This window comes from Lissotriton vulgaris, chromosome 7 (genome assembly GCF_964263255.1).
Source record: "Lissotriton vulgaris chromosome 7, aLisVul1.2, whole genome shotgun sequence".
Lineage (NCBI taxonomy): Eukaryota > Metazoa > Chordata > Amphibia > Caudata > Salamandridae > Lissotriton > Lissotriton vulgaris.
Genome location: NC_141695.1, coordinates 1,678,060,990 through 1,678,087,469, shown reverse-complemented (window position 1 = coordinate 1,678,087,469; position 26,480 = coordinate 1,678,060,990). Strand labels below are relative to the sequence as shown.

The 26,480-nt window shown below is 46.6% G+C and overlaps 1 protein-coding gene across 1 annotated transcript in view; it reads right to left on the bottom strand.

The window, feature by feature from the left end:
* RTEL1 (regulator of telomere elongation helicase 1) overlaps positions 1 to 26,480 on the bottom strand; it is a 236,175-nt gene that overhangs the window by 191,110 nt on the left and 18,585 nt on the right. The window contains exons 7-9 of the mRNA XM_086932747.1: positions 24,958 to 25,111; positions 22,789 to 22,827; positions 16,029 to 16,104 (exon numbers count right to left, since the gene is read on the bottom strand). Coding sequence (XP_086788873.1) covers positions 16,029 to 16,104; positions 22,789 to 22,827; positions 24,958 to 25,111 — 269 coding nt within the window. The remainder of the gene's footprint in view (positions 1 to 16,028; positions 16,105 to 22,788; positions 22,828 to 24,957; positions 25,112 to 26,480) is intronic.

Sequence of the window (26,480 nt, the reverse complement as noted above, 5' to 3'; positions counted from 1 at the left end):
GAATCTATGAAAGACACCCCTAATACTGGAGAAGAAGGGTTGTCAGAAACGCTTTTGAAGGGCCACAGGGTAAGCAGGAGCTACTGGGTTCAAATGTGGGGGTTTCAGGTTTTTATTACTGCTGTCCCGGCGCCAAATCTAGTATGGCTCCTGAGTAACTAGGCCAAGTACTACCCCTTTTGCACTGGACTCTTACTGATAGCATGGCCGAGCAGTTCAAGGCTCTTCTGAGGGAGGCACGTGCAAGATAGGAGGGCTCATAATTCAAACCACCCCCAGTAACTCCAAGAAGATGATTGTAGCGGTCCAATACTGACCATTAGAGTAGAAAGCAGTATTTATTACATATGCTCATCATGGCACACTGAATAATCCACAAAGAAGTCTCTCATGGCTAGCGCTCTAGCAATTATCAGGGCTGTGCTGCACCTGTAGTTCCGCTCTTTCACTCATGCTCCTACACGCTCATTTCCCACACTAATAATGTGCATCAAAGTCTGGCTTTGGCCCTGAAAGTTTCTCAGCTCTTCAGGCGGTAAACCACAGAGCTCCAATAAGTCTCACACGGGCCCATGGCCCTGCTACCACCTTACCCAAACTTCCATCTTTAGAAGAACCAGGGAGCTTCTCCCCCAACTCTCCTGTGCTTCACACTTGTCAGGTCGCAAAGAGCCCTTCACGCAGTTGGCGAGATAAGTGTGCTGAGGCATTCGCAGATGGGAACAGTTTGCTGGTCTTTCTTCTTAGCGGTTCCTGCCCGTAAGTCAGGGATGCAGAGGCGTTCCTGTAGGCAATTTCTGGATTTGTTCCCTATCTCCTCAGCTGGACGTGGGGACTCCTCCGGCATTGCAACGACCCCACAGAGTCTTGGTGCCCCTCTCTCAACATACGGGGGTCAGAGATTCTTGCAATAGTCCCAATCAGGTTGGATCCTCCAGGTGCTGGCCTGAACAGTCTCAGTGAACCCAGCCTTTGGCACACACAGGGGTCACAGACACTGGCTACGGTCCACAGTCTGAGTCACACGGGCAAAAGTCTACAGTCGCAGTGGCATGGGCGACAGCCCAGATGACCTCAGAGGCCCTTCTCCTGGGACACAGAGGGGGTCAAGGCCACAGGTGGCAGCCCAGAAAAGATCAGTGCTACAGGAGGACCTCCTGCTACTTCACTATAGCCCACATGGGGCAGCCAACTTCCACAAGAGAGCAAAGGGCTCTCTTGCAACACTGGTGCTGACTGGATCGGGCGCCTCACACTCTGCTCAATCCCTGTGGGGCCTTGCACTCTCCATTCTCTCTCCTCCTTCTCACAGGGCACAACGGTCTTGATAGGCAGGCAGAAGGATGATGCTCCAGGCACAGGACAAGTGTTCTTGGCTCCTGGGTGGTGGGCTCTCGCCTAGGGGAGAGACTTGACAGACCTTGGTCCCAACACTCCTTCCAGGAGCAAGAAGTCTTGGTGTTTTCCCTCTCCTGATGAGCCAGTGCTGTTCAACAAAGTATGGGGCACAGGCTCCCACCTTTATAGTACAAACCCAGACAAATGTGATTTAGTGTCTGACTTTTGCACTCCTTTGAAGTGGTCTCTCCTTTGCACTGCCTTTGTCAAAAAGACAGTCTGCCGAAGCAGAAGTGGTTCCAATTCTGAATGCCGCACAACACAGGCCAAAGGAGTCTCCCCTGAAATATGAAACATAAAGGTTCAAGGGACAAAAAGCCCAATTAAGTATTGACTGCCAGGCTGTCCTCCGCCAGGGTGACAGAGTATTTTACTCCGTCACCCTGCCAAAGGTCAAGACAGCAAAATTTAGAAATGTCTGGCTGAAATCGCCGACAAGGCTTCTTCAGCTAATGCATCGTAACTTTGACGTACGACTCAGAAATGAAGGAGTCATACGGCACAGTTTTTGTATTTACAAAAACAAACCCCAAAGTGGAATTTTGAAAATAAAAATAGCCAGTACCCGACTTGCAGCGGATGTCACCTACCATGTCAAGGGGGGAAGATTTTACTGCCCCTTCCCGGTCAGAGATTTCCTGGCGATGATGGTCAGTAAACAAACGGCTATATATCTGCGCATCTAAATTGGGCCGGCAGACATATAGACAATTCTTCAACCTCCTTTACTTCATTGGAGAAGTTTGGTCACTGCGTTCACAGAGTAGTTTCTGCCATCATCAAACTATGGTCTATCTGCTTTTAAACTTGCCGGGCAGACCATTATGTTGGCGGGAAGGGAACTTCATTGCAACAAAGTACCCTTTCCACCAACATATAGATCGGGTCCTAAGCCTTCCTCTGTATCAGATTCCCTGGTAATGCCAGCCTTATCAGCCACACTATCTCCTTGTCAATGAGCCCAGGCTTCACTGCCCAGTCACTCTTCCTGGAATCAAAGAGCTCCATGATATTCAGAGAGGATGCTCTGATCCTTGACCTTCAGTTTGTGTATCCCACACCAACCCTCAGGAATGTTAGCAATACACACCTCCTGTGTGGGGGTTACATTTTCACCTCTCCAGCTTCTGCAGGCCCAGTGCTTCCAAAATGGAACCGACAGGCCTCCATATAACGTACCATCCAGTCACACACATGCATCACAGCACGCACTTGCATGTATCATGCGCAGAGGCTTAGCTAGACCAGTAAGATAAGCGGAGGGATTAAGGGGGGGGGAGGAGGGAGTATCACATTTTCCAACAATCACACTGTCATATTATGTTAAAATACATTAAACGACAAGCAGTTTACATGAGTGGCTAAGGGTGCAGCGGATAGGGAGACAAATGTAAATTTGTATTGGTGCTAGGTGAGAGAAACCACAATATTTTGTAAATAGACCAAAAATTTTTAAGACTTTTCAAAGCAGCGAGGGAGAGAATGTGTGTGCGTTTTTGTCTGTGTTTACGTACAAATATCTGGTGAAATCCGACAGACACCTCACCATAACCGACTGAAAGCACCTGCACACAACTTTTTGGCAGAAAATACATTCATTAGGGGGTCTTAACACCCCAAACACCGCCCTCTATGCCTCTGAACATGCACTGTCCCAGTATGCACAAACAAGTATCACATGTTGTTCAGCGCTACACACAACCCATGCATGCCAAGAGTGAATAAAGGACAGAGCCACAGAACTTTTCATGAGTGGGCCAGTAGGCCCCACTCCTTTGATATAGGTAAAAGGAAAATGCTACTTACCAGTATGCATCTGTTCTTGGCATGTAGAGCTGCTGAGTCGTACACTATGCATTAGATCGCCACCTGGTGTTGGGCTCGGATGATTGCAGGTTGTTGTCTTCTTGGAAGAAGTCTTTGTAATCACGAGATAGGTGACTCCTCCATTGGACAATACTGCTCATGGGCATCGGCTCCATCCTTAGATTGTTTTTCGCCATGATGGGAAATGATGGAGGTAGTAGAAGTAAAGAAAGAAGGATGTCCATGCGTGTGTATCTAAGTAAGATGAAAAACTGGAACGGATACAAGTCCCGGGGAGGCGGAAGGGCGTGTACGACTCTGCAGCTCTACATGCCAAGAACAGATGCATACTGCTAAGTAGCATTTTCCGTTCAAGGCATATGAGCTGCAGATTGTACACTATGCATTGATTGTGCAGCAGTGTCTCCGTTAGCGGTGGTCACCTGTATCCGTTGCAGTAGTTTGAAAGAGAGTTCTAAGGACAGCTTGGCCTACAGCAGCTTGCTGTTTGGCTTGCACATCAACACAATAGTGTTTGGTGAATGTGTGTGGTGTAGAACATGTTGCTGCCTTGCATATATCCTCTAGGGGTATATTTCCTAGGAAAGCCATAGAGGCTCCTAGTTTGCGAGTAGAGTGCGCTTTAGGAGGAACTGTCAATGTACGTTTAGCTTTAATGTAGCATATTTGTATGCACTTTACCATCCACCTTGCAATCCCACCCTTTGAGATGGCGTTGCCTTTGTGTGGAGGAGAGAAAGATACAAACAGTTGTTTTGTTTTTCGAAAGGATTTAGTTCTACCTAGATAGTATAAGAGCGCCCTCTTAACATCTAATGTGTGTAAAGCCCTTTCCGCTACAGAGTCTGGGTTTTGGAAAAACACTGGTAACTCTACGGATTGATTTAGGTGAAAAGGAGTGATAACCTTTGGAAGAAATGTTGGATTAGATCTAAGAACCACTTTGTTAGGATGTATTTGAAAAAATGGTTCTTGTATAGTGAACGCTTGTATCTCACTTACTCTTCTGAGAGAAGTAATGGCTACAAGGAAAGCTGTTTTCCATGTTAGGAACTGCAGTTCACATTTATGTAACGGCTCGAAAGGGGGCCCCATGAGTCTTGTAAGGACAAGATTGAGGTTCCACACAGGAGAAGGTGGCAATCTTGGTGGGATTATTCTTTTTAATCCTTCCATGAATGCTTTGATTGCAGGTACTCTGAAGAGAGACAGATGTTGCCTGTTTTGTAAATAGGCTGCAATTGCTGCAAGATGCAGGCGTATGGAAGAATATGCCAAATTAGACCTTTGTAAATGTAAAAGGTAGCAAATGATATTTTGGATGGAAGCATCTAGAGGATCAATTTGATTATTGTTGCAATAAATGGCAAATCTTTTCCATTTAGCGGCATGACACGCTGTAGTAGTGGGTCTCCTAGCCTCTTTAATGATGTTCATACAGTCTGGTGGTAGGTTTAGATAAGCAAACTTTAGAACTTCAGGAGCCAGATCGCCAAATTCAGTTGGTTTGGGTCTGGGTGTCTGATTTCTCCATGGTTCTATGTTAACAGGGAGGGTGTGAGCGGTAGCTTTTGATGTGGAACTAGAGAAAGATCTAGTAGTGTGGTGAACCACGGTTGGCGTGCCCATGTGGAAGCTACTAGGATCAGTGTGAGAGACTGTTGTCTGAGCTTGCGCACTACTAATGGAATGAGTGGGAGAGGCGGAAAAGCGTACGCAAATCTGCCTGACCAGTTCATCCAAAGCGTATGCAAATCTGCCTGACCAGTTCATCCATATTGCATTGCCTTCGTACAGTGGGTGTGGAAACCTGGCGGTGAAGGCTGGGCATTTTGCGTTTTCGTGTGGCAAACAGATCTATGTGTGGGTGCCCCCACCTTTGGAAGAATGGCTGAAGAACTTGTGGATGTATTTCCCATTCGTGAATCTGTTGTGACTGCAGACTCAACAGATCTGCTATCTGATTGTGAACTCCTGGAAGGTGTTCCGCTAACAGATAAATGTTTTGAGGAATGGCCCATCTCCAAATGTTTTGTGCAAGTTGGGACAATTGCAGAGAGTGTGCCCCCCCCTGTTTTTGTATATAGTACATGGCTGTCATATTGTCCGTCCGGATTAGGACAGCTTTGTTTTGTACCTGAAGTTGGAAGGTCTTGAGTGCTAAGAATATTGCTAGCAGCTCTAGTTGGTTGATTTTAAGCAGTCTTTGTTGATTGGTCCATTGGCCCTGAGTTGTGTGATGTAAGAGATGGGCTCCCCACCCCGTGAGGGATGCGTCTATTGTGAGCACTACTTGTGGAACTGGCTCGAGGAACGGCCATCCCTTTGTTAAGTTTTTGGTGTTCCACCACTGCAGAGAGCGATCCGTGCGGCTGTCTACCAACACCAGGTTTGTTAGTTGACCTTGAGCTTGGTTCCACTGTTGTGCTAGGCATTCTTGTAATGGGCGCATTTGCAATCTTGCGTGTGGTACTATGAAGATGCAAGATGCCATCATGCCTATTAGTCTCATAAACACCCTGGCTTGCAGAGACTGCTGGTGTTGAAAATGGTGACTAAGGCTTGAATGCTCTGTATTCTGGCTGGACTGGGATACGCTAGGACTGTAGACGTGTTTATTGTAGCTCCTAGATACTGATGTACATGCGAAGGCTGCAGGTGCGACTTGGTGTAGTTTATTGTAAACCCTAAGTCGTGCAATGTTTGAATTGTCTGATGTGTGTGTTGGACACACTGATTGAATGACTTGGCTTTTATGAGCCAGTCGTCTAGATAAGGGAAGACATGTATTTGTTGTCTTCTGAGATGTGCTGCTACCACTGCTAGACATTTTGTGAATACTCTTGGAGCTGTTGTCACTCTGAATGGGAGGACTTTGAACTGGTAGTGTTGTCCTTCCAGTACAAACCTTAGATACTTTCTGTGGGCAGGATGTATGGGTATATGGAAGTAGGCGGCCTTTAGATCAAGTGTTGTAAGGAAGTCGCCTTGTGCAGCAGTGGAAGCACTTGTTGCGGAGTGATCATATGAAAATGATCTGATTGTATGTAATGGTTGAGAGGCCTGAGGTCTAGAATTGGCCTTAGTGTTCCGTCCTTTTTGGGAATTAGAAAGTACAGCTAGTAAACCCCTGTTCCTTGTTCTTCTAAAGGCACTATCTGGATAGCATCTTTTTGTAGAAATGATACAGCCTCCTGTCGAAGCAGAGTCAGATGGTCTGTAGACATTGGATGCTGCCTGGGAGGTATGTGTGGAGGGGTTGCTGTAAGTTCTAGGCAGTAGCCATGTTGGATAGTCTGTCTTACCTACTTGTCTGTTGTAATGGAGTTCCAGACAGGTAGGAACTGTTTTAATCTGCCCCCTACAGGAGTGGAATGCTGTGGGGGGAGCAGAGGAAAGTCACTGTTTGGTGGTGGAAGAGGATCGGTCGTTGTTGTTACCGCGACCTCTTCCTTTGTTATTATTGCCTCTGTATCCTCCCCTAAAGTATCCCTTATTAGAGGATGTTTGGTATTCGAAAGATGTTGTAGTGTCTGCTCCAGTTTGTTTGGAGCCTCCTCTGTACGAGGAGCGACGAAAGGAGCTTCTAGCTGGTGTGAACTGTAAAGCCCCCATAGACTTGCGGTGTCTGTATCTTTCTTCATTTTTTCCAGCGTAGTGTCTACTTCTGGGCCAAATAACTGGTTCTGATTAAATGGTTCTTTTAAAATGGTGGTTTGCAATTCTTGTTTAAACCCTGAAATGCGTAACCACGCATGTCTCCTGAGTATGACACTGGTGTTTACAGCTCTAGATGCTGTGTCTGCGACATCTAAGCCGCATTTTATTGAGGCATTGGATATTAACTTGCCTTCCTGTATAAGGTCATGTTCTTGATCTTTATACTGATCAGCTAGGTGCTCAAGTAGTTTTTCTAATTGGTCATAATGAGCCCTATCGCAACGAGAGAGGAGGGGGTGTGTATTTGCTATACGCCAGATGTTTGTAGCTTGTGCAGCTATTCTCTTACCTGACGCGTCAATTACTTTTGAATCTTTGTCAGGTGGGGGTGCTTCGCCAGAAGTTTGAGAGTTTGCCCTCTTCCTAGCATTGGCCACAACTAATGAATGTCCTTTGATGTAGACTGGATCTGTGGGTGCTGGTCTATATTTTTTCTCTATTCTAGGGTTTAATATTCTAGAGCAGTGTTTCCCAAACTGTGGTCCTCGGACTCCCAGGGGTCCCAGGGGGTCCCGCAGGCAGCAGTTTTAAAAGCACTGCAAAGTATCTTGTTTAATTAGACGTTTTCAAAGAACAATAAAAGTGTCAAGATAATGACAGTAATTAATTTCCCTGTTGGAGAGACATGAGAGTTTTGTCCACTGGCAGCTGTGACTGAACTAATGTAGCACAGAGGGTTAATATGCCTACTGCATATTAACCCTACCATGCATTTTAAAAAACAGTATTTGATATGCATAGGTCAGTGGGTTACTGCTTTTGTCAGAGAGATTCTTTTGTTACAGTGCAGTTCATAAGTGACAATCGTAATCTAGCACAGTGACCAAAAAACGGTCATCAAACAGCTGCTTGCAAACTGCAAGGTACAAGTTAGTGACATGTTTTCAGTATCCCGATGCTTCTAAAAAAGGTTTATTTGGGTGGAAATACATTTTTATTGTTAAAGTCAATGTAACCACTGTGTAATGTTCTGAATCCTGAGTGTGTGCTTCTCCAGACCAGCCTCCATGGCTTAACAACACACTCTATTACTTCAGAAACGCAGGACTGCACCATATTTACAAGGATATGGTGCAGCCCTGCGTTTCCCCTGCGCTGGCGCTATACTTAACTGGGGAAGATTTGTTTATGTACAGGAAGGTCCCCCTTCCTGCACATAAACAATCTTGAAATGTCATTTTGTCACTTCTATGTGTGCTGCTTAATGCAGCACGCATGGAAGTTATAAAATGTCATATTTTTTAAAGATTGTTGAAGTGCAGGAAGGGTCGCCTTCCAGAACATAAACAATCCAAGGCGATTTTCAAAAACGAGGAGAAATGAAGCATTTCTCCTTGTTTCGCCAAGTTAAGACCAGGTTTTCCCTGGTCTTAATTTTGGCGCTACTTCCCATTTACGCTGCTCTTGTAAATAGGGGGCAGCATCAAAATCAATGGGCATTGCAGGGGAAACGCCCACTGCAACACCCACTGCCCACCCCTTTCACGCTAAGCATTGTGAGAACGGGGGGTCTCATTTACAAGGAATCGTTAAGCCACGTTAAGTGGCTTAACGTTGCCTTGTAAATAAGGCAAAGCCCCTATCGCCACAAGAACGTTTCAAAAAGTGATGTTCCTATGGTGATAGGGGCTTGTAAATATGCCCCTATAATCATTAGTAATTTGAGTATTTGTTTTGTGTGCACATGTGTGTTAATTTTTTCCCAAATTACTGTTTTAATGTTTGAAATTTAAATCCTACAAATTGGTCCCCGGCTTCCAGTGGTGACTCAATGAGGGCCCTCAGGTGTCAAAAGTTTGGGAACCACTGTTCTAGAGCGTACAGGGTCTTTAAATACCTCTGGAGCGTGTTTTATAACCCCCTTGATCATAGGAAGAATTTGAGCAGACCGCTTAGACTGCTCAAAGGTATCTAGGAGAAAATCTTCTTCTATGCTGTCGGAATGCATAGGGACCCCATGGTAAACCGCAGCTCTGTTTAAGAGCTGCCCAAAACCAATGGTATCTTCTGGAGGGGAAGGCTTTGATGGGTATGACTGAGGTTCGGGGATGTCAGGCACATTTTGTGGGTTTGAAAAATCCCATGCAGGCACATGTTTTGGGTTTGAAAAATCCCATACACACTCATCTACCAGGTATGAATCAGGGTCTTGCATGTCCTCCCCTCCATCCAAATGTATTTATTTATTTATTGAAAAGTTTTCTATAGCGCGAACATGACCCTTGGGTATCAGAGCGCTTAACAACAAATGGAGCAGGTTAAAAAACACAACATATATAATATAAAATATGACTGTAAAGAAATTAGTTTGGATTATTTCCATATCGGGATAAATAAGGACCGGTACATGTTTAAACAGGAATATATAATGCTCTGCGGTCTGTTAGGGACTAATTATAATATATAGATGTATTAGTTCTTTCCGTAATATGAATGTTTTTAGTGACTTTTCTTTAGGTCACTATCTTCTCCAGACCCAGAGTTGGCATCGTGCCGATCGCTGGTATCATCATATCGTTGGTGAATTTCTATATATTTCCCTAGTTATTATCTAATAATAATCATCTCAGTGCCAAGTCTTAGATGGTGAATAGTCTTGCCTATGGAAGGAACTTACTCATAAGAAAGATTTTAGTTTCCCTCTTAAATGTTGCAATGTTTGTAATTTTTCTGATGCTCGGGGGAAGAGAGTTCCAGATTCTGGGGGCCGCTCCTGAGAAATTGTATTCATCATCATTCTGCTGTGGGGAATGTGATGATAATGGAGAATGTGCAGGAGAGATTTGAGGTGATATGCGAGGAGGATCAGGAGAAGAAGGATAGAAAGGTGTAGGAGAGGAAGGGTGCATAGGAGATGTTGCACAGTCCTTCTTTTTGGCAGGGACCACAGGTGAAGGTGGTGCATCTGCTGGTCTCTTCTTGTGAGGCGTAGCACCTACATGACCTGTTTTGGGTCTATGTAGATCTTCTTTTGTCGAGGATCTGGTCTAAAAAGTTCTTCCTGCTCTACAACCTTCTTGGGAGTCGATTATTTCGGTTCCAGAGGAGGTTGCAGTGTGTCTTTAGCCTTGGGAGGTGTTCTAACGTCCTGTGGCAAAGTTTTTGGTGCCGAAGGTGTTGTTTTTGGCTTCATAGGCATGTTCGAGGATTTGGGCACCTCGGAATCAGGCTTTGGGCCGGTGCTTCTTTCGGTATCGGCATGTCTTTATGTTTCGGTGCCGGTACTGGTTTAGGCTTCGATGCCGAAGGGTCTTATGGCTTCGGTGCCGATGGGTCTTTTGGCTTCGGTGCAGATGGGTCTTTTGGCTTCGGTGCAGATGGGTCTTCTGGCTTCGGTGCCGATGGGTCTTTTGGCTTCGGTGCCAATGGGTCTTTTGACCTCGGTGTCGGCGCAGAGGTGTCTTTTGAAGCACTAGAAGGCTTAGTTTGTTTCTTCGGAGCCGGGCTGGAGAGCGGGGCTTTTGAAGCATGTATTCGGTCTCGACTGGGCCCTTTGGGCAGAGTGCTGACCTTTGCCTTCGTTTTGGGCAGTGTATGTGGTGCAGAGGCAGGAGTACTCACGCGCTGACCCGATGGAATGGAGTCATCTGAGTCGTCTGCCTCTGATACAATCTGGAGATCAGGTGAGTCTTCTTCAGGAACGAGGGGAACCTCTTCGTCGAAGATGTCTTCCGGTACCGGGGCTGATCTCCTCATCTCGTGTCGACGTGCTCTCCGATCCCAGATGGTTTTCTTCGATCGGAAGGATGCACAAGCTGTGCAGGTTGACTCATCGTGTTCCGGCGATAGGCAGAGGTTACAAATCTTGTGGTGGTCGCTATGTGGAAACTTTGCTTGACATACCGGGCATCTTTTGAACGGAGTTCTTTCCATGTGGTGTAGGCCGCACGGCGTCGATAGGCCTAACGGCCCACTTCGATGACCGGAATGGAAACGATGGCATCGAAAAGCATTGTATTCGATGTCGAAGGTAGTTGTTGCAAGTTTGTGTAAGTTCTCGCTTCGAAGTAGCTGAAAAATCTTTTTCTGGCCGGAGCGGAGAAACTTTCATCCGAACCCAGTGGCGGAAAAAAACAATCCAAGGATGGAGCTGATGCCCATGCGCAGCAGCTCGGCAGCTTCTTTCCCTCGTGAACCTACTGTTGGGGATAGGGGAGGGAGCGTGGTTGCCATCTTGAGTGAGGAGGCGAGCTCGCAGACTAGTGGCTGCTGACTCGCCTGCCTCCTGGGGCCACCATAAAAGACGTGAATGAGCGCCCGCGCATCACTACACTCCTGAAGCGTGAGCCGGGAGCAACGCTATTCGCGCTCTGAATTTACAAGTTTGAAATTTAAATTGTGTATTTTTTTGTGTGAAAGGGTTTGTGTGTTTTTAATAGTATTTGGGCCACGATTCCTTTTCTCCTACCTCGCTCGGCAGCTTCTTTCTCTCGGGAACCTACTGTTGGGGATAGGGGAGGGAGCGTGGTTGCCATCTTGAGTGAGGAGGCGAGCTCGCAGACTAGTGGCTGCTGACTCGCCTGCCTCCTGGGGCCACCATAAAAGACGTGAATGAGCGCCCGCGCATCACTACACTCCTGAGGCGTGAGCCGGGAGCAACTCTATTCGCGCTCTGAATTTACGAGTTTGAGTTTTAAATTGTGTATTTTTTTGTGTGAAAGGGTTTGTGTGTTTTTAATAGTATTTGGCCCACGATTCCTTTTCTCCTACCTCGCTCGGCAGCTTCTTTCTCTCGGGAACCTACTGTTGGGGATAGGGGAGGGAGCGTGGTTGCCATCTTGAGTGAGGAGGCGAGCTCGCAGACTAGTGACTGCTGACTCGCCTGCCTCCTGGGGCCATCATAACTGACGTCAGTTAGGCGCCCGCGCAGCGGACGCGCGCGCGCCTAAGGCAAGCCCGTCTGCGCCCGTCCGCGCGGGCCGTCGCCAGACGGCAGGACCCCTGTTCCTGCCGGCAGCACCAATATCTCCTACACGCGAGATGAACTCCTGGCGTGGGACGTCGGGTGCCCGGCTCGTATTTGGGATCCTTGCGAGGGGGCTTTTCAGTGCACACACTGTGCTCGTCACCTCCCGGCCAGGAACCCACATGCCGACACAGGACAGGGCATAGTGGTAAAATGTTTAAGCCTGAACTGCAGATCCCTGGCCAAACACCACGGTGAGGTCTTTACTCTTTTAATGGAGGAAAATCCTGATGTTTTATTTCTAACTGAGACATGGCTTACGCCGGACCTGGCGGCTGTTCTTGGTTGGCTCTACCTACAGGTTATAGGCTATATAGCATTCACAGGGAGACAGGCAGAGGTGGGGGCATTGCAATTATTGCTCGGGAAGCTTATACTTGCTCCCTGAGTAAAGAGAGCATTGCTGGATGCGAAAGCGCCCTATTTAAGATTGCTTTGAATCACAACTTCTTCCTGACTGGCCTCCTAATCTATCGCCCGCCTGGCCCTTCTGGTCCCTTTAGAGAGGATGTACTTAATAAAGTGGCGCTTTTTGCATGTAAAATGGCCAATTTACCGTTCTTGGGGACCTCAATCTTCATCTTAAGGACTGTAAGTCCTCCGAGATTGTTAGTTTCTTGGCTGACATGGAGGTCCTCCAGTTAATCCAATTAGTGCAAACCGGCACGCATGCGGCCGGTCACCTACTGGACCCCGTCTTTTCAAACTTAAGCTCTTGCACAGTATCTTTGCCCGTCCCGCAGGTCTGGACCGATCATTTTCTGGTCCCCTTCACTCTGCAACTTCTAGTCAAAGGGGAGGCTATCTGTCCCGCCCCCATTCTTAAGCGCCCCTGGCATGAGCTAGACACGGGCCGCCTCGCGACCTGGCTGGCTAGTCACAGGCCTCAGACGACACAGGATATTGACATGGCGAATTCTGGATTCAATGAATGGGTATCTGCTGGGCTGGATAATTGTATTCCGGCCAGGCTGGGAGGGAAATTTCGCGGGCCGTCAAAACCTTGGTTCAACGACTCCCTGGTCATGGCCAGAAAGGGCTGTAAGCAGCTGGAACGAGCATGGAGGCGCTCCTACGATCCAGCGGCAAAACGGAAATATTGTGCCGCGATCCAGCACTACCACAAGCTTATTCATCAAGCCCGGGCCAAGTTCGTGGCCGATAAAATCATGTCCAGCTCCAATCCGGCTAAAACCATCTTCGCTGTTCTAAAGAAGATGAAAAGCGGAGGAGCCATGGAAACCTCTATGATCTCGTCAGACAAAAAGTGCTCTGAGCTGGCCGCTTTTTTTGTGAATAAAGTTGACAACATCTATCAGGGGTTAGCCACCCCCAATCCATCTCAGGGGGGGCCTGAGGTGCGGTTTCCGGGATTAAGGGGAACTAATTCCTTGGCTTCTTTCCCGTCTCTGACGGAGCCCGAGTTCTTGGCACTGTGCTCTAAAATTAAATCTGGCTCTCCAGCCGACCCCCTGACGCCGAAACACTTTCGCCAATTCCACCCATGCCTTGCTCCGCTGAATTTTAACTTGGTCAATCTTTCTTTGACTTCAGCGTGCGTTCCTAGGGCCTGGAAACACGCCAAGGTCATTCCTTTGCTAAAGAAGCCCACGCTGGACTCCACCGAGCCAGCCAATTTCCGCCCAATTTCCCAACTGCCCTTTCTGGCCAAGATCACAGAATCACATGTGAATGCCATACTCGCCAGGTTTGTGGAGCAGAATGATATCTTTGACGCGTCCCAACATGGCTTTAGGGCTCGACACAGCACGGAGTCGGCACTACTAGTGGTCACGGAGACCATCCGGGCGACCTTGGATGTGGGAGACTCAGCGGCCTTGGTCCTGTTGGATCTAAGCGCCGCTTTCGATACGGTCTCTCATGCAATTCTCCTGCGTGGCCTCCGGGATATTGGCATCAGAGATCTGGCTTTGGAGTGGCTCCGGTCATTTTTGGCAGGTAGGTCTTTCCAAGTGCATTTTCCGTCTTTTCAGTCACAGGAGTTTGCCTTACGCCAAGGTGTACCGCAGGGATCAGTGCTAAGTCCCCTATAGTTCAACATCTACGTTCAGCCTTTGGCTGTATTGGCAAGGGATAGGGGCTTGGCACTGGTATCAAACGCTGATGACACCCAGTTGGTGATCGCTTTCTCCCAAAAAAATGTCACAAAGCTGGTGAAGTTCAAAGAGGATCTTGCCGCTATAGCGGACTGGATGGCAGCTAACTGCCTGCAGTTGAATGCATTGAGTTTAGACAGGGTAAACCCCAAAAAACTCGAGGACCTGGGTCACTAAGTACAGTACAGAAAAAAGTGGTCCGAGTTTTCACAGTTATTTCTAAATATTCAGCTCTTTTTACATGAAAAAACGTTCACCACATATATGTAACATTATGCATTCTTAAACAGAGTGAACAATAAAGCTTACAATATTCAAAATATGATTGTATTTATTTTTACAATCGTGTTCATTGTGAATTGCTGCATCACAAAAGTAACTTTTTTTCTTTTAAAGTATATAAGCATAATTTTCAAGACATCACAGCGATAGTGCTCTCAGTGAAGGAAGAAAGGAAGGGATGTGATCGGGTTTGTGAATATTTAGAAATAACTGCGAAAACTCGGACCACTTTTTTCTGTAATGCAGTTGAATGCAGGCAAGTCCGAAATCCTGCTGTTCGGAAGAGACCGAGGGATGTGATCTGAGAGTTATAGGCCGGACCAGCTGAATCCTGCTCCGGCTCCCAAGGAGACCGTGAAAAATCTCGGTACTGGTTCGATAGCGAACTAACTTTCGACGCCCAATCGAAAGCTGTGGCCGGATCATGTTTTGGCGCTCTGAGGGGCTTGAAACCTCTACTGGGTTTTTTCCCCCCGAAAGTTCGCCAACTCATTCTACAGGAGACCATTTTGTCGCGATTAGACTATGGGAACTGTCTTTATCTAGGCGCTAACCAAGCCAGTGTTAAGCGCTTGCAGGGGGCACAGAAGGCGGCTGCTCGCATGCTACTGGCTCTCCCCTCTATCTGTTCAGTTTCCCATGTCTTAAAGAGGATTCATTGGCTGCCAATAGCAAAGCGCATCCAATTTAGGACGCTTTGCTTAGCGCATAAGATCTTATCACCACAGGCTCCGGTGGGCTTGAGGGGATTACTGCAGCCCTACACCCCCGTCGCCTTTTAAGATCTGCCACCGCAGTACTTGTATGCACTCCCCGCATCCAGAGAGCCAGAGCGGGTGGTCGTTCCTTCCGCTGTCTGGCTGCGCAACTTTGGAACTCGCTCCCCGGTTCAATTAGAACAATTCAGAACCATCTTGCGTTCCGGAAAGCCATTAAGACCTGGCTTTTTCCAGCTTAAGGCTGGTTGTCGCGGTTAATGTCCAGGAGTTGTTGATCTGCGCTGGGACGCTCCGTTGCTGGGGCAGCCATGCGCATTATAAATCTAACAAATAAAATAAATATTGTCCAAGGGAGGAGTCACCTATCTCGTGACTACAAAGACTTCTTCCAAGAAGACAACAACCTGCAATCATCCGAGCCCAACACCAGGTGGCGATCTAATGCATAGTGTACGATCTGCAGCTCATATGCCTCGAACATGCCTGTTCACATTACGAATTCTACTGAAAACAAAAGTGGATATGCTCCTGCCCCCGTGCATATGTCACTTATCTTCAGGTAAGGCCAGCTGCCCCTACCTTCACAAGGGTACTGCTTGGTACTCCCCTCCCAGTTTAAAAAGACTGCAATACTGGGAGACAGGCCTAGGCCACGGCGCACACACGACCCGTGTTCGCTCATCACTGAAAATCAGTCTCAGGGATCTAGATATCAATGAAGTTGGGACACTCAAGGCAGCGGTCCATGTCATCATGAAGGGGACATTTCCATCCTTACAAGGGCAAAAAACCCTCTTGATAATTCTGTGGAACACATGAAGCTACATAGGCCCGTATTCCAGAATAAAATCACAGTGCCCTGGAAGTTCCCCATGGAATAATGTATTGGCAAATAGAGCAACTGGCACCATCAACATTGAACTCATGGCCAGTTCCCTAGTTAACTGCTGGGCAAGGGATTCACATTTTTAGGTAAGTCATGGCAGGAGGTCTACTCACCTTCCTGGTTTAGTGACTCCTCGTCCATCCTTCAGCTGAACTGCATCAATAGCTGCTTCCAAGGAATGAAGAATACCTTCAGGGAGAAGAAGAGAAGAGATCATATAAATTCATCCGGGATGTATGTCATACTCTGTGCACTTCGGGGCTCAGGACACACACTGATCCAATCGGGATCAAGGCACAAAGCTGATCCATCAAGGGTGAAGCACACACACTAGGGTACCAAGGGCACATACCATGCACTGGTGGAACGCAGAGCTCCAGGTATAGACTTAAATAATCGTGGCACACATATACCTATGAGCAATCCTCAAACACCTTAGAATTTGACATCTGTGTGGACATGACAGTGATATTTGAGACCTGACAAATTTGCTGTTGATTCTGCCTCATAGCGAACTAGCTTTTATAGGGGTGTCTTGCTCCTTGGAGAAATTGACACGGTAAGTTAGTAACAAATTACAATTCTTAAATGGAATTGTTATCTCTTCAAGGATCACACATTTCAGTGTGCAGCCATAGAAGGATATGTATAAAACATGAGGAATAATGTAACAAACGTCTGTGACACTTGCACACCAAGCTTCAGGGCAAGTTACTTGCAGTGAAATTGAAGCACATCACTGAGCCTCACTGCAGTTCTCCAGAGTTGGTATGTTTCATAGATTCCTATAGGATTCAACCATTCCCAGACGTCGTGCTGCAGGTTCTTTTGTAAGATTTCAGTTGCAGAATTTATCATGCCGCCAATTACTTTGATTCAGCTTGGTTACCTAGTCTCCTCCTCCTCCTCTTCCACCTGGAAACCTAGGTGGTTGGATTTCTGCCTTCTATGCACAATCGCAAGAAGGCATAAGTCAAACTCGCCAACGGGTATTAAACTGGAGTAAAATACAGGCATACCCTCACGTTTTCGCACAAGCTGCTGCAGAAACATATTCATAAACATCTAAAAAGTTTGCAAGCAGAGATACTGTTTTTGCTTATTAAAGGGGCTTGGAAACTAGTCATAAAATCCCAGGGAAGAAAGGCGGGCTACACCACGTTTTGCTTTGTATAAAAGAAATTGGGAGAGTGGTGTCTTATTTTGGACATTTCACAGCTGCACAAAGATTTGGAAAAAAATCATTCAGAATGGAAACACTGGGAGAAACGTTAAACCTACTACATGAAGGGAAGTTTATAGCTTCCATACACCTGCAGGATGCTTACTTTCATATACACCTCACCTCAAGTATGGCAGTTATAAGTGTTTCGAGAGAGCCAAGCACCATTATCAGATCAAGGTTCTACTCTTTGATCAGCAACATGGATTTTCACAAAGTGCATGGTCCTGGCGACAGCTTTCTAACATGTACAAGGGCTTCAAGTCTTTCCATATATACCGGACTGGCTTTAGGATTGGTACGAAGAACCACTTTATCTTTGTGAAGTTGAAAGAAAAGCTCTTGCATAGTTAATGCCTGAAGTTCACCAACTCTTTTTAGTGAGGTTATCGCTATGAGGAAAGCAACCTTCTATGTTAGGAATTGTAACTGACATTTGTGCATTGGTTCAAAAGGTGGACCCATTGGCCTAGTAAGGACTATGTTCAAGTTCTACTCTGGAGCAGGGAGAATTGTTGGTGGTATCACCCTTTTTTAATCCTTCCATGAAGTCTTTAATCACTGATACTCTGAATAGAGAGAAGTGTTATCTATTTTGCAAGTATGCAGCTACCATTGCTAAATGTAAACTAATGGATGTGTAAGCTAATCCACAATTGCTGTAAATGCAACAGATAACAAATGATGTTCTGTACAGCAGCATGAAGTGGATTGATATTGTTGTTGTTACAATAGACAACAAAACGTTTCCATTTTGCTTCATAACATGCCCTAGTAGTTGGCTTTCTAGACTCTTTGAGAATATTCTTACAGTCTGGTGGTAGTTGTAAATAACCAAACTCTATGACTTCGCTAGGATGAGTTCCGTGGGATCTGGATGTCTGATTTCTCCATGGCTTTGAGTGAGGAGGCAGGGCCTGAGATGTAGCCTTTGATCTGGAACCACCGAGAGTTCTAAAAGGGTTGCATACCAAGGTTGATGAGTCCATGTGGGGGCTACTAAGATCAATCTGAGGGACGTTTGTCTGAGCTTCCGAACCAGTAATGGAATTAATGGTAGAGGCAGAAAAGAGTAAAAAAAAATCCCTGACCAATATGTCCATAGAGCATTGCCTTTGGATGCTCAGTGTGGGGCCCTCGATGCGGTTTGGGCATTTTGTGTTATGTACTGTGGCAAACAGATCTATTTGTGGAAATCCACATTTTTGAAAGTAGGGAACAAGAACTTGGGGATGAATTTTCCACTTGTGCACTTGCTGCCTGTCTGCCGAGCAGGTCTGCAATCTGATTGTCTACTCCTGGAAGGCGTTCTAGTAGGAGATATATTTTGTGGTGACTCGCCCAATGCTTTGTGCAAGACGTTACAGCTTGAGAGAATGTGTCTGTAACGGGGTGTACCGGCGTACCCCTCCGGACCAAGATGCGGGGACCCTTCAAGAACTCTCCAAACATACCCCTCTTCTTTCTTGCCCTTCACAGAACGACTTGCCTGATATCGACTGAGGAATAGGCTCTCGGGACGAGGAGATGGAACTGCACTGGCCCTTTAAATTCCAGTCAGAGGACGAATGGGCGGGGCTACACGAGGACGCCGATGCGTCAAATGCGGAAGTCTCAGAGAAGCCGGTGTGCTTGTTCACCCGGAGTGGAGACGTGTGGAAGGAGAAGGAAGAGGAGCGGAGAGAGCTGAGGAGTGTTGCGGAGACGAGGAGACGATCGGAGGAAGCTGAGAGCTGTGGAGAAGCGGCGCCTGAGACCGAGGTTCAGCCAGGAGGCCAACGTCCCCATGAGCCGCCCAGCCACACACCCGGGGGAGGTGTGTGGCTAGCCCAGGTACGGAGTAAGATCAGGGGCTGGGTTGGAAGGAAGGGCGCTTCCACCAATTAGTCTTGGGTATTCCCTTGTCCCGGTATCCCTTTCCCTGAGCACAGACCCCCCCCCCCCCCTTTCACAGGCCGGACTTAGAGAGAGTGTGACACGGGTTTTGTGCTTCCTCACTCCTTTTCCCCTGAGCATTTGTACCTATAGAGCACCTTCCTCACGACTTGCTGTGTTTGTTTCTATCGAGAGGCAAGACGGACATCGACTGAGCCTCGACTCGACAGAGCCCCGAAAGACATCGGAGAGGCGTGAAGGACAAACCACGAAGCAGACGAGCCTTTAGAAGCCGCTCACCCCGTCAAACTGTCCCTACCCGAAAAACGTGTACAGATTACCTTTTTTCCACATTAAAGCCTACGAAAACTAAGACACGCCTCCTGCCCATCACTCCCGCGCCCGTTACAGTGTCCCTCCCTGTTTCTGGAGGTAGTACATTGCTGTCATGTTGTCTGTGCGAACTAAGACAGTCTTGTCTACAAGTTGGGCGAGAAAAGGTTTGATTGCTAGGAACACTGCTAGAAATTCCAGGTAGTTGATGTGTAGATGTTTGTGATTGTCTGACCACAGCCCCTGTACTGTGTAATGTTGAAGATGGGTGCCCAAACCTGTTAACGATGCGTCTGCTGTCTGTATAGTCTGTGGAATCGGGTCTATGAAAGGCCACCCTTTTGCTAAGTTTTGAGGGGTCCACCACTGCAGAGAGCGATGGGTGCGGCTGTCTACCAACACTAGATTGGTTAATAGACCCTGTGATTGATTCCACTGACGCCCTAGACATTCTTAAGAGGACGCATGTGAAGCCTTGCATGAGGTACGATTGCAATGCAGGATGCCATCATTCCCAGCAGGTGCATGAAGACTACATTGGTAATGAGTAATTGGATTGAGTGTGTAATACTGTGTCCTGAATATTGTGCATCCGGGCTACATTGGGAGTGGCTAGAGCTTTGACAGTGTTGACGGAAGGTCACAGATATGATTGCACTTGTGTTGGACACAGGTGAGATTTTTGTGCATTTATTGTGATACCCAACTGATGAAGTAGATGTACTGTGGTCTGAGTGTGTAGTATACAGTTCTGGTAAGTGCCCGCTTTGATAAGCCAGTCGTCCAGGTAAGGGAAAATATGTATACATTGTCTTCTGAGATGAGCGGCTACTACTGCGAGACATTTGGTAAACACTCTGGGGGCTGTGGTGATGCCAAATGGAAGTACCTTGAACTGGTAATGCTTGCCTGCTATCACAAACCTGAGGTATTTGCGATGAGCAGGATCAATTGTAATATGAAAGTTGGCGTCTTTTAGATCTAGGGTAGACAAAGTCGCCCTGCTGCAAGAGGGGGAAGTACTTTTTGAAGAGTTACCATGTGAAAGTAGTCTGACAATAAGTATTCTCAGCTGACTCCGCCTCATAGCAAGCTAGGTTTTATAGGGGTATCTTGCTCCTTGGAGAAACAGACAAGGCAAGTAAACAATGGCATTCAGGGTTGAGGGGGGTGGTGCATTTTTATTTCATATTACAAGACTTTTGCATTCACTTTTCCTCAACAAAGCCAAAAGGGAATTCTGCAGGCTGATCTCCGTTGCTACTGCATTGGCATATCAGTATGGGTGGGAAACAGCCTTTACAACGGAAGCGTTACAACGCATGCCATTACAACGCATGTCGTTTCAACGCGAAAAGCTTGTTGCAGGGGGTAGAAGGTGTTGGAGTTAACTCCAAAACCCTCCCTACTGTTGCACACATTGGAGTTGGAATAGTAAATTATACTATTCCAACTTCCAGCGCACCCCCGACAGCAAGTCGGTGTAAAGCTATGCGTTGTAAAGGCATACGTTGTAACGTAACGAACTGTATGGGTTCACAACCTCCTCTACCTCTCCAAAGTACCCCAGGGACATGTCATAATCCAGTCTCCAAGCAGAACAGTTAAATACACAAAGACAACCCTGCCTCCCTAAGCTTATCTGCATTGGTCCTGAACACCTGGAGTCTGCACAGCTAGATATTCCAGGGCCAGAGGATACTCTGCCACCAGAACTTGTAAAGCAAAAATTGAAGTATTTTTGTACCTTGTGTCAGTATAATGGTTGCCCCCACAATATCGATTCAAATGCAACAAATTACACCCATGTCTCCTGCAACTTGTAGTCAGACTCAAATGTGCCTCTGTTAGGGTCTGCTTGGCAGCTATGTCCTGATTTTAACAATGTCCACAAGGATCATTATGAAGTTCCTTAGGGGACTGTTTGGGGAGATCCCTTCAGTATGCTCCCCATTCTGCACACAGGAGCTTAACACTTTTCTTGGTCAATTGATCGGTTCATATAGTGGTTTCATTTATTACCAAGATAAGTTTTAGATCCAGCAAATTAAATACTTTTCTTGGTCAAATAATGAAAACACTACACAAACCAATTCACAAAGCTTGCAACAAATTGGTGACATTGAAAACTGCTCTTTTGTTGGTCTTGACATCATTTAGGAGGGTGAGAGACCTTCACGAAAAAACTTTCTTTCTTAGGCTTCCATATGGGCATTGTCCTCCTGCGCATCAATTAAAAATTTATTCTGTAAGTGCCTTCTGACTTTTATTTAAATGAACCCGTCATGATCAAAGCATTCTTCAAGAATCCAACCAAGAGAACAGAGAAAGCCCAGCATACCTTGGAAACCCACAGATGGTTGAACATTATACATTGATCTTATCAAGTTCTTCCGTCAATCGCATCAGCTGTCATGGCATTCGGCCACCCACGAAAAGGGCACCCACTTTCAAATCGAGGAACAGCAAGATGGATTGATGTTCTGTCTAATTCTATGGCTGGTCCTCCTGTAAGGTGTCTAATTCTATGGCTGGTCCTCCTGTAAGGTGTGTGTATATCAGCCAATGGTGGCCACTACAGCCCTTTATGCTGAGGTTTTTCTATCCGACATCTGTACAGCTGTAACTAGGAAGCCTTGCACACATTTACAAAACCATACTACTTGGATGATGACACTACAGGAGGAACAGCCGTTGGCCAGGCAGCTTTGCGTCATGTGTTTCATTAAGGTGAACCTCTTCTTGCTTTTATATATGTACATATAGATTATCCATTTCAAATATTACTGTATATTATGATTGTCACGTTTATGGATTACATGAGGAATAATGCATGCTATTCTACTTCAAGTATGTGAATGTATGAAAAACCCAGTGCTGAAGATGAAACAAGTTACTTACCTCCAGTGTTGGCATCTTTCATAGATTCACGTGCTCCTTTCTGATCCGATGCTTTTATGGTTTTGCATCCTTTCATAACAGTGAAAGGATGCAGACAGAATCATGCCTCTGGTGCCCTATGTAGATTTTTGTGATAGTAGGTTATAGAGACTATTTGGCACCATCCAAGGCCTCCTACCCAGCAAAAGAGTTGTAGCTGCTCTTTTGGGAACTCCTTTTTTCTCTGCTGTTCCCAAGGCATTTTTGCCTGGCCTTAAGAGAACTTGGACTGACCCTGAACCTGTTGAATGTAGTCAGGGAAAGCCATCTAAAGGCATTACATGTTTTATTTATCATTTTGTCTTTATAAAGACCTTGAGGGGTTTCCCTGATTTGGTTTCTTCTCCTAGCAACCACTCTCTCCCTCCCACTTAACCCCACCAGCTGACACTTCCAACTCTGCAGGCACATGATGCAGCTCTCCTTAAATGAGCGGTAAAGGTTCTGCACAGACCTAATATGACTCGAAGAATACAAATTAAAAAATAAAAATAACACCTTACCCTTAATTTTGGCTATGTCTTGAATTTCCATGTTGAGGCCTGTGGGGAAAAACGGAATCACTTGAGCCGAGAACATTATATATAGGCACTCATGGCATAGGAAAGGGGCAAAGGAGGAAGGAGCAGTAAATGGGGCTCTTACAACAACTAATGGTAAACACAAGAGTACAATAGAGCACAGTACAATGCAACTGTGGACATCGACAGAACCGAAGCATATCACTTGGTCTCATCTATTCACAGGCTCATAACCTTCCCTGCTACCAAAAGAGACTATTAGTTGTTACTACTAATAGCACAATCAGTGCTATATAGATGGCTCAAAATGTGCATCAAATTAAGCTGCCTTTTCATTTCCAGAAATACCAGGATCTCGCTCAGTGGCCAGAGATTTTGGTTCCCTGACTCCTGCTTTTTCAACTGCTTCAAAACAAAAACAAAAGACAGCAGATCCAGCAAGAGCTGCACATGCTACCAGGAAAAGAACTCAAGGGAGTTTGACAACTCCTTAGTGTGGAATATATTCAGAGCCTTTCACTTCCTGGCTTGACATTCCACTGATGAAGCAGGGACATGAAATATCAATAGGGTCCCTTGAGAAGGGATCTCTAATGGGGGCTGGTGGTTTTTGTTCTAGATTAAACAGGCACAAGTCAATTTCATAAAACAAACCACTATACAACGTAGGGGGCAGATATTCACCGAAACTATCGCCCAACTCACCAGAACCGGAGCACACGGATATACAGGGCGGGAAGCTGGTGAGACTCTGCTGGAGCAGGGCAACTTTAGGAAGACAAACATATGTGTGGGTGCCTATTTGCAATTCAGGAACAGAGTTGCTCTTCTCCTTCAGCGCCACTTGATACTTGAAATCTATCTGTAGGCAGCTCACTAAGGGTGTGCCACAGGGCTCATGCCTGAGCCCCACGTTATTCAACGTATATGTGGCCCCCTTAGCGGAGAATATAAGATCTTACGGGTTCTCCCCAATCTCCTACGCTGACGACACCCAGCTGTTGTTTCCCTTCCAAACTATCACACCTGCAGTCATGCAATCCTTTCAAAATGGCATGAGAGCTGTGGCAGGTTGGATGGCCCAGAACTTCCTCCAATGCAACGTGACTAAAACCGAAGTCATGTTGTTTGGAGGGGCCACCCTGCTCTGGTCCCCGGATTGGTGGCCACTTGAGTTAGGACCTGTTCCTTCACCCAAACAGACCATCAAAAACCTGGGAGTACGCCTGGACCAAACACTGATTTTAAAAGACCATGTCAGCCAAGTCACGGGAACATGCTTCCGAATAATTGGTCTCCTACGGCGCATCTTCCCTTTCCTGCCAGACATCCACAGGAAAACGCTGGTACAGGCACTAGTACTCGGGCGGGTAGACTATTGCAACGGTCTACTCATCTCCGCCAACCAAGAACAACTATGCAGACTGCAGGTGGTGCAGAACACCGCAGCAAGACTCATCTTGAATGCTCCCCCCCGTACCCCGTCACGCCCTCTCCTTTCCCACCTTCACTGGCTTCCAGTGCAACAACGGGTCAATTTCAAACTTTGCTGCATAATGCATAAATGCATTTATGGGTCCGGTCCCAAATACTTAAAAGACATTTTTGTCCCCTACTCTCCTGGACGTACTTTGCGCTCCAGCAACACCATGTTGATGCATGTACCCAAAGTCACTAGAGCGAGACAGGGTGGCCGAGCACCCTCTCTCAAAGGCCCCTTGCTATGGAACTCCCTCCCACCACAACTGAGATACATCTCTAATCTATTTTCTTTTAGGAAAAAACTAAAAACATACCTATTTACCCAAGACTAATTCTCCTCTGCTCCTTATACTGCCATTCCCCTCAATTAGTTCTTTCGACTCACACAGAAGCTATGCGCGGAGATACCCCTTCGGGGCTGATTCAGGCGCGCTATAAGAATATAAATAAATAAATACTGAACAGACCCCCTTAAGGCAACCCACCCATTCACCAACTATGCTACACCTCTAAAATGTATCGAAGAACCTAAAATCCAATTGATCAGCTGTTTCACTGTCAGTTGAACAGCAATGCAGCTTCTCTCCTTGCCAATAACTACCTATCCCGGCCCTCAGCCTCTAGGTTTCCTTTTGCGGAGTGCGGTATTTGAGCGCATTTTAAACAAACCTGTCGGGCCCGATCCACTGTTGAACTCAAGTTGGTCGTCATGCTGCTGAAAACCTTCAGCCTGCTCTTTCAACAGTTGGCCAATGGCTTCTATCCCGGAGGCCAAGTCATATGGTGTAATATCAAAGGACGCAGACTCCTCACACATGCGCTCCTATGGAATAGAGGGTAAGAAAGTTCAGGAGGGCTTCAGTACAATGCACAGATAGGTGGCACATGGTTATCACAGCATTTTGTGTCCAAATAGCTGGGTGAATCTGAATTCCGGTGAGAAGGGAAGCAATCACCACTGCGGCCGAAGCAAAATAAGTCCAGAGGGTCTCCATAGCCACCAAAATAATGATATCCTATTAACCACATGACTGCTAAGGCAATTCCCCTCCTGTGCTGGAAAAGCTTGAAATACATTAATTCATGACGAGCTCCGCTCGTCATAAGCCCATGACCAGTGTACTGCATGACGAGCTGAGCTCGTCATGAGCAGCGAAGGGGTTAAAACAAACACTCTTATAAAGTGCCCCTTTTTGACATGGTCACCCCCACTTTTTACCTGGTATTTGCTTCAATGTTGACTGAAGGGGTTCCTACTAAACAGGTCCCCAGTGCCAATGCTCTTTCCCTATAACAAGGGAACTGTTCAATTGTTTCCCAATTGGCAGGACCTTTAGCACCTCTGAAAGCCCCTTGTAAATGGCACCGCTGGTACGTAGAGCATGGATACCAAAGAGGTACCCTAAAGGCTGCAGCATATATCGTGACACCCTAAGGAACCCACCACCAAACTCATGCAGACAGCCATTGCAGGCTGCAGGAAATGGCAAACAAATATGAACTTATGACATGGCACACACCCTGTGTGCCATGCCCACAGACAGTGCATGCAATATATGCAAGTCACCCCTAGAGCAGTCCTTCTAGCCGTAAGGCAGGGTACATGTGAGAACCTATCTGCATTAGCAGATATGTCCTTGTGCTGACTACTTCAATTACTAGCTAGTACAAGTGAAGAGGGAAGCCATCTTAAGTATATGTACTGGGCACAGGTCATTACGAGTTCCCCAGCTACATGATGGCTTTACTGAAACCTATGGTGTTTGGTATCAAGCACCCTGTCTTAATACATCCATACTGATGTCAGTAGTGGATTTATTAAAACACACCCAGTGGGCAACTTAGAGGTGCCCCATGAACCCCTACCAGCCTCTTTGTGTGCTGACTGACTAGTATCGCCCAGCCTGCCACCACAGGCATGTTTCTGACCCCACACTCTGAGGCCAGAACCAATGCCTGCTCCAGAGGAAAGTGTTCACACCTCCTCTAGCAGGATGGCTTGTGATTAAGCATATCAAGGCTTCAAAGCCCTTACTGCCTTGGATATGTGACCCCGGCTTCCCCCAAACCTGAGAGATGCCACCCCATGCCCTGAGGCCCATTTGGCACCAGGGCAGACAGGAAATTAGCTATGCATGTACCAAAGACATATTGTGCTCGTCTATGTTTTTCTTTACTCTCTTTTTAATGTG